The 12583-nt window shown below is 56.8% G+C and overlaps 1 protein-coding gene across 1 annotated transcript; it reads left to right on the top strand.

The window, feature by feature from the left end:
* Positions 1-3011: 3011 nt before the first annotated feature.
* On the top strand, positions 3012-5533 carry GALR2 (galanin receptor 2; the record flags this gene model as incomplete). The annotated part of the gene is made up of 2 exons (XM_082492328.1): positions 3012-3352; positions 4753-5533. The coding sequence occupies 2 exons, from the start codon at positions 3012-3014 to the stop codon at positions 5531-5533; spliced, it is 1122 nt and encodes a 373-aa protein (XP_082348454.1).
* Positions 5534-12583: the final 7050 nt, after the last annotated feature.

Genomic DNA, 12583 nt, shown 5'->3' with positions numbered 1-12583 from the left:
CATACCATTAACACTGAGCATTACAAGCTGTTCTGATAGCTGCTCCCACTGGGCTCACCCCCCCCATCTGACCAGGGCTGTCAGGGGGTTGCTGCTGCCATGCTACAGCAAGCAGCAATTGTTGCTCCTCTCCACTTCAGAGGGTTCAGCTATGGCCTCTTATTTCTGATTTCATAGCTCTCCTTCCCTCTTGTGGACGTGGAAGCTCAAAGGGGAAAAAGAAAACCCAAGTCCTCAAGCTGCAGCTTTCCATCACAAATCTTTTAAGCCATTTCTGTCTGCTTTTGGCTTCCTCCACACCTTCCAGGGATCCATTCCCTATCGAAACCAAACTGCGTTTCAGGATGATGCTCGATCCAAGCAGAGACATGGCAGTTGAAGCCTGTTTTACCGATGACAGCTCCTCTCTGGTTCAGACAGACGTGCATGAGGCTGGCACTGCAGCACCCACGTTCAGATGCCCCAAGGCAAACACATGCACGACACACACCCAGGGACCCGCTCCAATGGCAGAGCGGCTGCTGAGTTTAGCACAGGCACGTTTCTGCCACGCCGCCCTCCTCGTATGCTGGCACGAAGCTTTGCTGCTCCTCTGGAGTCTGTAAACAGGAGGATAAAACTGTCAACCGCTGGCTCAGTGTGTGGATTCTTGCTGCAGGGCTGGCTCTCCTCCTCCCCAGGGCAGAGGGAGAGGAGGACAACACAAACCTGTGACACCGCATCGAGCAGAGCCTCTGGGGCGAGCCTTGCAGCAAGGCGGTGGGTCTGAGCTGCCTTCGGTGTTGCAGGGAGAGCAGCAGAGAATAAATCCGCTCGGGGTTACCGGTTCCAGAGACTCACACCATGCACAGACCATCCCTGTGCCACCAGCCCCTGCAGCCTGGGAGGGTTGGTAGCCTTACATCGTGCCTTTTCCTTTTGCTTTTGGCCATTCTTGGAGGCCAGATCCCCAGCCTGATCCCCAGCCTGCCGTACCCCTGCCCAAACAACCCATCTACGTCTCATGCCAGGAATTTATTTTGCAGTTTCTGCAGGGAGGATCCTGCTATTGATCTCTGCGTACAATACTGCAAGTTGTGAGTTGCACTGGCATTTGGGAAGAAACTGGGTGTTTTCCCTCATATTTTTTAACAGTCCCACTGCAGCGTGAGGGTAGACCTGGCCTCTCTGCAAGCTGACAGCAGCTCAAGGGAGACCAAAGACACCACCAGTGTCAATACACCCAAATGCCAGTGCCCTGCTGTGGGTGTCTGAGGGTACAGGGAGCTGGGGCAGCTCCCAAAGAGTGAAAGCTCCCTGGGGCTGAGCATTCCCCATGAGCCTTGCAACATCCACACCGTGGCTGGGGATGTGGTGCAGCCCTCGCCGAGAGCAGCAGCAGCTCCCTGAGGGAATGTGGCCAGTCTGGGATCAGGAGAGGAAGGCAGAGCTGTGCTGCTGTGTCTCAGCACCTCCTTGTACCCTGAAGGATGGTCGGCTTTCCTCTGCGCTGCTCCTAATTGCCTGGTTTTCCCTGCAAGACGTCAGGAACAGAGCATCCTCACACCGACACAGTATATTTGCTTCCCCACGTACCTCGCCTGCGTAGCTGATCAGGAGCCAGTTTGGTGGGGCTGCTTGTGGGCTGCTGAGGGTGAAAAGGGTTCCGTGTCCTATGGTGGCAGTGTCACAGCGCTGTGACTGTCCCCTGACCTCCCAGCACTGCTGGCAGGCTTAGATCTGAACGTCCATTAAGACAACTGAAAAGCTGTGGAGTGGGTTCATTATAGGAGCAACTGAAATAACTGATGTATTAAATACTTCTCTCTCCACAGGAACAAAGCGAGGCAGCCTAGGGGCAGATGAAGTGCCCTTGGAGAGCTGATTGCACCGGGCAGTCCTGAGACTTCTATCTGTGAAGGCTCTGAAGGAACAAACAGGCAATTTCGCAGGCAGGAAAAGAAGAGAGATGTGAAAAAGATGAGAGATGTGAAAAAGATTTGTTCTCGCTGCAGTGAATTACCCTGATCCCCTACCCCGGGGGAGAAATAAAGATTCTCCTGCAAACCTAAGCTCACCTCTGGGGTGTTTTGGTGCAAGGATTTAGCTGCGTGCTGGACAATTTGGACACCTTTGCAGTCTGAGAGGACCCCATTCCTAAAAAATTAGACCCTGCAGCCTTTGGGGTTAGACGAGCCCTCTCCCAGTGACTGCTGCGGGTGGGGGGAGCAATAAGGAAAACCACCAGGACACCCCACTTTGGGGGTCCAGCTCCCTTCGGGGTGCCCAGCCCGGCTACCCCAGCCCCTTCCCGGGGAGTCGCGGCACTTGAAGGACGTTTTGCCCCACCGGGTTTACCCCCGCCCCCGGAGCAAACTGGTCCAGGTCCGAGCCCCTCCGAGCCAGTGTTTATCTCGGTGGGGAGCGGAGGGGGGGGAGGTTGCGGTCTCCCCTCGCCGGGGCCGCGGCGGAGCGGGCTCGGGGCGCGATGCGCGGGGCCGGGCGGGAGCCGCCGCCCCGGAGCCCCCCCGCTCCGCCGGCGGGAGGGAGAGCGCCCGGCCGCGCCGCACCGCCGGAGCAGCACCGAGCGGCCGCGGGCTCCCAGCCGAACCGGAGGAGGTGAAGGGCACCCGGCTCCCGTGCATCCCATCCCCGCAACCCCCCGGGACTTCCCCTGCATCCCCCCCCCTGCGCACCCCGTGTAACCCCGGCCGGCTCTCCGTGCACCCCGGCGGGTTCCTCCGCACACTCTCCGTGCACCCCTTTTCCCGCGCATCGCTGGTACACTCCCCACTGCACTCTCCGTGCACCCCCTTTTCCATTGCATCCCTGCTGTGCTCCCCGCTGACCTCTCCGTGCACCCCTTTTCCCGTGCAATCCCTGTTACACCCCGCCGCTGCACTCTCCGTGCCCACCCCCCTGCCGTGCATCCCCCCCACGCTCTCCGTGCACCCTCTGCGCGCCTCCCCGTTGCATTCTCCACGCACGCTCCCCCCGTCCATCCCCGCTGCACACTCCGTGCACGCCTGGCCATGAACGGCTCGGCGACGGGCTCGGTGACGGGCTGGCAGCCCGAATCGGTGATCATCCCACTGGTGTACCTCATCATCTTCCTCGTGGGCACGGTGGGCAACTGCCTGGTCCTGGCTGTGCTACTGCGCAACGGGCAGATGAAGAACACCACCAACCTCTTCATACTCAACCTGGGGGTGGCTGACCTCTGCTTCATCCTCTTCTGCGTCCCCTTCCAAGCCACCATCTACACCCTGGAGGGCTGGGTGTTCGGGCCCTTCATGTGCAAGGCTGTCCACTTCTTCATCTACCTCACCATGTATGCCAGCAGCTTCACCCTGGCCACCGTCTCCCTTGACAGGTAGGAAAGGGAACGGGGGGGCTCCCTGAATCCTGAGGCTCCCCCTTCTCTGGATCCGCCCCCCCCAGGCAGGAGAAGGGACAGAATCCCCTGGAGCCAAGCCCCAGTTGCTGTAGCTTCCCATGGCTCGTGGGGAAATCCAGGAGCATTTCCCAGTTTATGCATGCAAGGAAATGTGACCACCAAGGATGGGGTCCATCAGAGAGGGTGGGATTGGGACCCCTGTCCCCACTGCCCACCTGGAAGAGGCTTTCAGACCCTGAAGCTGTGGGACCGGGGTTTATCCTCAGGCTCTGGCAGCTGAAGAGGCAGATAGAAAACCAGAGAGAAGCAAAGCTGGGTCCCCTGTGCAGCCCTGGCTCTTCCTGGGACGCGTGAAGAGAGCCCCTACCCTCCCAACAGCCCACAGCAAAGCAAGCAAACCTCGAGGAGAAGACACGGGGATGTTTGAGCTGGGACACTGCTTTTCCCACCATCCCCTTTTATTAGCAAAAAGTCACTTTCTGTCCCAGTGCCATCTCTTGTCCTAATGACTGTCCCAGCTTCATCCAGGGTGGGTTTTAGCTGGGAAGCTCTGTAAAAGGCAGCCTGTTGCTCCTGCCTGTGCTTTACCCCCTGCTAGCTCATCCCCTGGCTCTGCAAGGGCTGACGAGTTACTAACCCACAGCAAGTGAAGAGTCAGAGAGCTCCTGGTGCTGGTCTGCTCGGTGCTCGAAACCCACGAGACAGTGGGATGTGAAAAGTCCCCGTGAAAGTCCCTTGGGAAGAGCCTCAGCAGCTCCAGTGCAGGGCTGGACACATCCTGCCATCCCAGCATGGCACTGCGCTGGCTACCAGGACAGCCCCCCAGAAGCTAAACCAGACCCAGGGTCTGCCTTTCCTGCAGCCCACAGAGCTGGGAGGAACAAAGGTGTCAAGCCAGCAGGGGCTTGCATGAGCCCCTAGATCTGGGCGTAATTAAGGCACCAGCTAATTGCAGAACTAAAAACAGGTGACATGCTTTCACACATGCCAGTGTGAGAAACGCAGTGTTTGAGGATCCTGGAGACTTGGTCCTGCCTTCATATCCTCACTGCTGCTATCACTTGTGCCAGACAGACTGATGATCAAGTGAGGATCTGCTGGATTAGGGAGTCGGACAGAAGGGGACCATCCCCATCTTCCCCACAAGCATTGCTAGGAGCAGAGAGGGTGATGGGAGAGGGTTGGGGGAAGAGGATCATCCTCACCCCACCGGAACCTGTAGAAGCACCAGGGAATCAGCTGTGGGACTAATTGCCCTGGAAAGCTCAAATCCATCACCACTTTCACCCTTTCTCCAACCTGCTCCTGGAGCAGCTCTCCATGCCCTTCTGCCCTTCCCAGGACTGCAGTTGTATCCCTCTCCTTTTCCCGTGCAGGTATTTGGCCATACGATACCCCCTGCACTCAAGGGAGCTGAGGACGCCCAGGAATGCTCTCACAGCCATCTGCTTCATCTGGGGGCTCTCCTTCATCTTCTCGGGCCCTTACCTCAGCTACTACCAAGAGTTCCAGCTGGCCAACCTGACCGTCTGCCACCCTATCTGGGAGATCTCCCAGCGCAAGGTCATGGACATCTGCACCTTCATCTTCAGCTACATCATCCCAGTGCTGATCCTGAGTCTCACTTATGTGAGGACTATTCGCTACCTGTGGAGGTCTGTGGACCCTCTCCAAGATATGTCAGAGTCCAAGAAGGCCAAGCGGAAGGTCACCAGGATGATCGTCATTGTAGCCATCCTGTTCTGTCTCTGTTGGCTTCCCCATCACCTGGTCATCCTTTGTGTCTGGTTTGGGTACTTCCCCCTCAATCATGTCACATATGTGCTCCGCATCCTCTCGCACCTCCTCTCCTATGCCAACTCCTGTGTGAACCCCATCGTCTACGCCCTGGTCTCCAAACACTTCCGCAAGGGCTTCAAGAAGATCTTCATCTGCCTCTTGCACAAGAAGGCAGCCAACAAGGTGCATGTGGCCCAAGTGATGAACACTGTCAGCACACTGGAGGCAGAGCTCAGTGAAGTCACCCACATCAGCGAAGCCCTCCCTGGCCGCTCCTCTGGGCACTGCAAGGTCCCAGCTCAGCCCTTGGAGGAGGCAGACCCGGTGGGACAACAGCAGAAAGTGGATGGCTCCTTCATCACCTTCAACGTCACCTAGCAGAGCTCCTTTCCACCCCACGGCTTTGCAGTCTCCTGCAGCATCGCAGGCCTGGGGATGGGCTGTGTTTTGGGTTAAAATGGGTTAAATCGTACCCTTTTTCATTCCAATGCACCCAGATATCATAACTGTTAAAGTGATGCTGCTGACTAGACTCAGCCAAGCGACTGATGAAGGAACCCAGGGGCGGGATTTGCTTCCACCGAGTACATGCTGAGAGTGGAGAGATCAAACCCCCAAATCAACTCCCATGTGCGATCACCCGCTCCTCTCTCACAGACAGACTCACAGCCTGGTGCATCTGCGCCTGGAGCCTGCTGAAAGCTCTGGTCCCTCCAACCAACACAGCGGCTGGCTGGGGTTAACAGGGTGCCCTTTCAGGGATATTTGGGAAGTCTTTGGTTCCTTTGTATCCCAGTTCAGCCATGTCCCGGGCAATGTTGGCCACAGCCACACGGACACAAACCCAGCTCAGGTAGGAAAATGCAGGAGAGAAACATAGAAATCAAGGGACAAACCCTCCTGGCGCAGCCAGTGCTGGTTGGGCTTTATTGTCTCCCTGGAGCTCATGGGTCAGGGGAGGTTTACCCTGAGATGGAGCACAAATGGAAGCAGCATCTATAGCCGAGATGAGTGCTGTAGCCCAAGCATGGACTGCCAAGGGCACGGAGCACCGCTCCGCGCTGTTGCCCATGGTTCATCCATGCCATTTCAGTGCGCACGAGGTTCTGCAGAGCATCCAGAGCTCACCAAGGACCAGCAGGCAGGGAGGCTGTTTGCCAGGGGAGCACAGTTGGCCCCACAGGAGAGGTTACGCTGCCGGGGGAAGCAGAGCAGGACATGAGCGGGTCAGCGCTGGGAGAGGATTTTAATGCTTTCAGACAGCTTGGGCACGCTCGGTGTCTCAGCCCAGGCGAGGTGCTTGCGGAGAAGAGCAGAATAGAGCACTGGCACTGCTTTCCTGCGGCCGCCTTGTGAGGCCGGGCAGCCGGGGCCGTGCAAGTGCCGGGAGACCTCAGCCAGCCGTGGAAGCTGCAATAAAGCTCCCCATCCCGCAGCCCGTGTCCTGCTGCCTTGAAACACCTCATGGTCCACAGCAGAGTAGAGGTGGGTGCTGGAGGGGCGGTGGGACCTGCTGGCCCGAGGGAAGCTGTGGTCAGCGGGGTGGTGGAGGATGTGGGTTACATCTGAGCATGTCCATCGAGGTGGGGGAACCACCGCAGCATGAGGAATAGCACTGCACTCCCCTTAATGCAGCCGTACCTGCGCACGAGAGGTGGACACGACTCGTGCGTTCCCCACTCTTACCACTGCAAAGGCTCCATGAGCAGCTGAGCCCTGTGACCACCAGCAGCCGAGGGCTTTATTTAAAAACCCATCATTTTCCGTACCAGAAAAGCATTGCTGGAATAGGATCAATTAACTCTTTTGAAAATGCTGCGGCAGAGCACAGCCAGAGGAGGTGATGAAAGCGCAGAGGAGCTGGGACAGGCTACGCTGAGCATCCCTGCGCTGCCCAGGGCTGTGCCCTGATGGCACCAAGCACCCGTGAAGATCAGGTCTCTATAAATTGTCATTACAGATGGTATAAGTCTGTCTGCACAGATTTCCCTCCCTCCTTGCGATACCCCCACGGAGGGCTGGGATGGGGCGCAGGGGGCTATTTCTATGTGGGACCCTGGTTGTCCCCGGGATTCTGCTGCAGGGGCCAAGTCCTGCCACAGCCCTGCTCCACACCGCACTGCCCTCCACCCCTCCCCAGCGCTTGGCCTTTCTTCCCAGGAAGCTTTTGGCTGTCATACATTTGTTTTCCTCTGCTGAATGTTACTATAACCAGATCTTCCTGTCCCTACGCAGAGAGCCATAAATCGGCCACTGCCTCATATCAATAACCATTATATTTAGTCTAGGCCTGCTCACAGCATAAGTCACAGAGAGCGAGTGTATAAACAGCTCCATTACTTATATCTGCATTTATTTCCCCTGCTCAACCTTTCCCAGCCAGGGGCAACAGTGAAACAGCCACGCAAATATGGCTAAAAGCCTTATCTTCCTCCTGCCCTCATCCACCTCTGCTCGGAGAGCCACAGGATCGGGCTCCATTGTGGATCCCCCACACACCGAGAGGTTCAACCGCCTCTCCCGGACACGGTTATCACTTTGCCGTGGGATGGAGATGACGTTCCACCACCTCTGCACTGCCCAAGGACGGGACTCCCTGTGCTAGCATGGCTAGGGGTGCAACGTCCCCCGTCCCTTCATGCCATCGCAGAGGAGACACTGACCCCACTCCCCTCCTTCTTGTCACCCCCACCCCAACCCATTTTCCGATCACACCTGGCTGCCCCCACAGATGTGAACCCAAGATGCTGCAGGGCATCACGGTGCCAGGGCTGGGGCCGCGCCGCGGGAAGCCCCATGCAGTCTGCGCTCGCTTTCACGCGCCGGTTGTTCCCCTTCACACAGGGCTGAGTTCCCTGAAAGGACAGGAGTCACTTCTAAGTTCATCTTTATACAGCGTTCACTAGAAAATAAAAATAACCAGCTCGCAGATGTACAAGCCAGCCAGCAAACCTCAATCCATGCATCGTGCCCAGGTGAGGGGCTCAAAACGCACCCAGAAAGAGCCCTGAGGGTGGGGGGAAGAAGTTGGGCTGGTACCCGGGTATCTCATCTCACCGTGGGGCGAGAGCTGGGGTAGCGGGGGGAAGGACCCGAGAGGAGGAGCAAACCCCCGGGGCTGCTGCTGCTGCTCTTGCTACTGATGCTCAGCGTGACCCAGCACGCAGCACCCTGCCAGGCAGAGGGTGGGTGGCTCTGTCCCAAACTCCTCTCCCAGCCCCGGCAAGGCTCCTGGTGCCACCACTGAGCTGGCCGTGGGCAAAGCCCAGGCCACAACGTGGCCACCGACCTCTCAAACCCCCAGTGCCAAGCTGTCCCCAGGCTGGGAGATGATTCTGAGCAGCAAAGGTGGGTCTCTTCTCTCAGCCACATGGGATCCTTCAGCAGCAGCATCGCGGTCACCACAGAACAACCGGAGAAGAGGGGGATGACTGCTCAGTGTCTCCGATGGGGCCGATCTCAGGTGATAGCACTCCGGCTGCACGGACTGTGAATCCCGCAGTCCCACCCTGGCAAAAGCAGGCTCACAACAACCAGCAGGAGAAAAGTGCTAAATTACTGTGGATTTTGTGAACTCAGTGTGTTTTCTGGGTATTTTGGCATAGCGTGGGAAAGAATGCTCAAAATAGCATTGTCAGCTTAGAGCCGTGACTATCAGCCAAAGGAGAAGAGGGGACGGGTCACCTCTTCAAAACAGCTCATCAAAACCATACACAATGCAACATCACTGCTCCGCGCTCCCCCTCAGCTCATCTTTGCTGCAGACAGCTGCTTATTTTGCAGCTTTGGGTCTTTTTGAGGAACGCCAACAGTGCCATAACACTGACACTAAGAGCACAGCCCTGGTACACAGGCACTCTCACCCCACCACAACAGTCACGTTCAGCCCTGGGAGAAACAGGTGTAGGAATAAATAGTAATAACAAAAAAAAAGAATTGATAGGAAAAAGGCTGGGTTTTGCAAATCCCAGGGGCGGGGGTGCAGGCTGCGGGGCACGGGGCCACCGTCACGAACAAGCTGCTGACTGCTGCTGGTACAACACGGCTGGAGCATCCCACAGCCCCTCTGTCACCCGCATCCGACAGTGGCAGGCTGGACGCTGGGAGAAGGTGCAAAGGACAAATAACTGTTTGCAAGAACAAACTAGCACCTGGGCAACAGTCTGTCCACGGTGCCTCCTGCCCCAAGTGACATGGGAGCCATCCCCTGCACCAGCCCAGGGGACACCCAGCCCTGGGCATCCCCCTGAGCACACCAGCCATGCCTCCACCACCATAGCCCGTGGTCTACCAGCATCTTCCCAAGCAAGGGCAAGGTGAGAGGGCAAAATGTGAGGGAATCAGAGTGATAATGAAGTAAAGCTTTTGCCAAAGCTTGGCAGAAATGGTCCCCCAAAAGAAGAGACCCAGGAACTGTCTTCAGCTGGAGACACAAAAGCAGCATCTGATGCTGCAGTCGAGCGCACAGAATCAATTGGAGTGTGTATGTGTGTACACATAGGTACATGCAAAAAAGCCCCCCAAAAAAACCCCCACCAGCAATTTTTTTCTAAGCATCACAAGCAGAGTGATTTGCAGAGACCTCGAGCGCATTCGCTAATTACATTTAACACTCACACACCCCTCAAAAAAATTTGGTGACTCATGGCTCCTCAGCTCCCTCATGCTGGTGAGTGCCAGACAGGGACTGAGCCCAGGGAGGAGGGAGCTGTGCCCTGGACATACAACACGTCTCTGGGGAGTGAGACCCTGAGGTGGTCCCATAAGGCAGAACCGGGGAAAGATATCGCTGCCCTCCACCCACAGACGGACGTTTCCCCGTGTGCAGCTCCTGCTGGGGCTCAGCGAGGTCCGGGCACTGAGGGTGCCGGCAGGCTGGGGGGGCTGCCCCTTACTCCTGCCTCCAGCACCTTCAAATCCCCTCCGACACGCTCGGCGGCTCTCACCCTCCCGCAGGAGCGGCAAGGCTCTGTTTGAAATTAGACAGCAGGGTTCAGGCTTTTGCGGGTCTCTGCGGTGCGACACATCCAAGCTGCCCTCCTCGTCTTGTGGATTCTCGCCCATCGATTGACATTTGCTCGTATGCAGGCAGGGAGAGGGAAGGCCGTGCCAGCTGCTGGATCATTATGCCATTTACAGAATCCTTCAGAAATAGAGAAAAGGGGAAGGAGAAAAAAAAAAAAAAAAAAAAAAAAAAAAAAGCACCTCTCCAGCTTATCTGCAACTGCCCCTCTGCATCTGAGGATGAGACCATTGCCCTCCTGCCCAGCCTGAGCCCTTCAAGAGCAAGCACAAGGTTTTGCTGCCAACACAAAAGCACCGTGGGAAGTGATTTTCCCCCAAACTACGGAGCATATCTGGAAAAGACAAGAGCATCATGACCTGCTGACACTCAGCACCCTCCCAGCTGAGTGGGGAAAGGTTCCCGCTCTGTCCCCTTGGGAGGTTTTATCTTAAATGAACACCCTGTGAGTCCCCATGTTCCAGTTAAACTTTAACAAAAGCAGATTCAACTGGAAGCAGAAAATAAACAGGCTAAACTCAGCTCCCATCACGCCCAAGGGTGGGCAGGGAGATGAGGGGCACTTGGCTGAAACCTGAGGTTAGCGTGAGCTTTCCAGCATGCGGATTTATCACTGGGGTTGAAGAAGTTGTTTTGTTTTGTTTTCAAACACTTACTCTGCCAAATTTGCTCCCCGGTACGATGGGGCAGCCAAGGGGGGTGGGAGCTGAGGCTTTGGAGCCTCTCACCATCGTCTCTCCCGTACATGGCTGCCAGCTGCAAACCGCAGCCCTGGGTGGCTGCAGGGACCCCGGAGCTGGTCCTCATCCCAGCAGGGTCTGACAAACCCTTTTTATTGCCCCAAAGTAACAGTCGGTGCCAAGGAAGCCACAAGAGCAGGTAGCACCCCCAGACTCTGGCACATCCCTCTTGCCTGGCCCACTGCAGCAAAACCACAGAGAAACGGGGCTCCAGCCCCAAAACCCTGGGAATCAGAGACACATCCGCCAGCCTGTCCCCGCCTGTGTCGGGGGATTCACCGGCAGCCAGAGCAGAACAAGAGGCAAGGGGAGGATGTTAAACCCCACAGGAGCCTTGGAGGAAGCAAAGGGGGAGGCAGAGGGGGCTCAGTCAAAACCCTTCTCATGGTCTGAGCATCATTGGCAGCTCTGAGCTCAGCTCTTAGCAGGGGGTTGTGAAGTGCTCAGCTGTGAGAGTGACGGAGACGGTGCTGGCTGCCACGATCACTCTTAATTAACATGTTGCAAAGACATTCCTTACCATAAAAAGCCAAGGAGCACGCGGAGCCATTCCCCAGCGCTGCACGGCATCGGATGTGACTTGGACACTTGAGGTCAGTCCAGAGGGAGTGAGCAGCTCCCCCCGCTCCCACCCCAAGGAAGGGGTGGCTCCGGCCGAAGCATGCTGCTGCTCCCAAAGCTGGTCTGGCTGCTGCAGCAGCTGCTCGGCAGGGCCAGGAGCTCATCCACCTCCCCACATTCATTCCCTGTGCAGGGCAGAGGCAGGCGGCATGGGAAGGGTTAGAACCAGGGCGAGTGGGAAACAAGGACTAGGTTGCTCCTCTGAGCTGAGCTGGACCAGCTCCTCGCCAGCACCAGACTGGTACAGCTTTCATGGCGGGACAGGCTGACAGCAACACCCAGAAATGCCTCTTTCAGTGTAGGCCATGCAGAGGCGTTCCCAAAGTCTCCAGAGAAAGTGATGTGGTCCCAACCCAGACCCTAGAGGATCTCATACACTTTCTTTGAGCCCTGGTTAGCACAAGAGCACCAGCACAGGGAGGATACCAGCTCCCGCACTAAAGCTCAGATGCTCCAGAAAGGCTCCAAGCAAAGCTCCCCCCTCCCAGCTCTGCCTGCAGCCATTCCAGGTGAATCTCCTCACCCTGGGATGGGCTGCAATAAAACATGTTTTACAGTCTCCGCCTGAGCACATCAATGAATTCCACCCACTCTCCTGGAGAAACAAGTTCAGATCAGACCCCTGCTGTGGCAGAAACAGATCCGGAAAGATGGAATCCAGCTCCTTCTGGTGAATGTCAGCATGCATATCCAGGAGGCTTGACACCACACATAATGCAAGCCAGCAGCGCTTTGCTTATGCTGAAAAACACTCTGTCCAGTGCCTGCCAGCCTTTGAGAGGCTCTCGGAGCTGGCAGAGGAGGAGAACGGCTAGCACTGAAGTCGCAGGTTTCCTCAAGCATTTGTGGTCTGAAAGCAGGAGGGAAGGTCCCTGCAGGGAGTGCTCTCACATCGGCACTGTGAGCATGCACAGCCAGACACGTGAAAAACAGCCAGGAAGGTGTGATCAAGACTGGAACCCACACGTCCAGGTCCTGGCTGGCCAAGCCTGTCAAATCCGATTGTTTTTTTGGGTGCTCTCTATGCGAGTGAGAGCGGGTAGC

The sequence above is a fragment of the Vanellus vanellus genome (genome assembly GCF_965231255.1).
Source record: "Vanellus vanellus genome assembly, chromosome: 17".
NCBI lineage: Eukaryota > Metazoa > Chordata > Aves > Charadriiformes > Charadriidae > Vanellus > Vanellus vanellus.
Note: the sequence above shows the minus strand (reverse complement) of the source record. Positions and strands in the feature narration are given on the sequence as shown.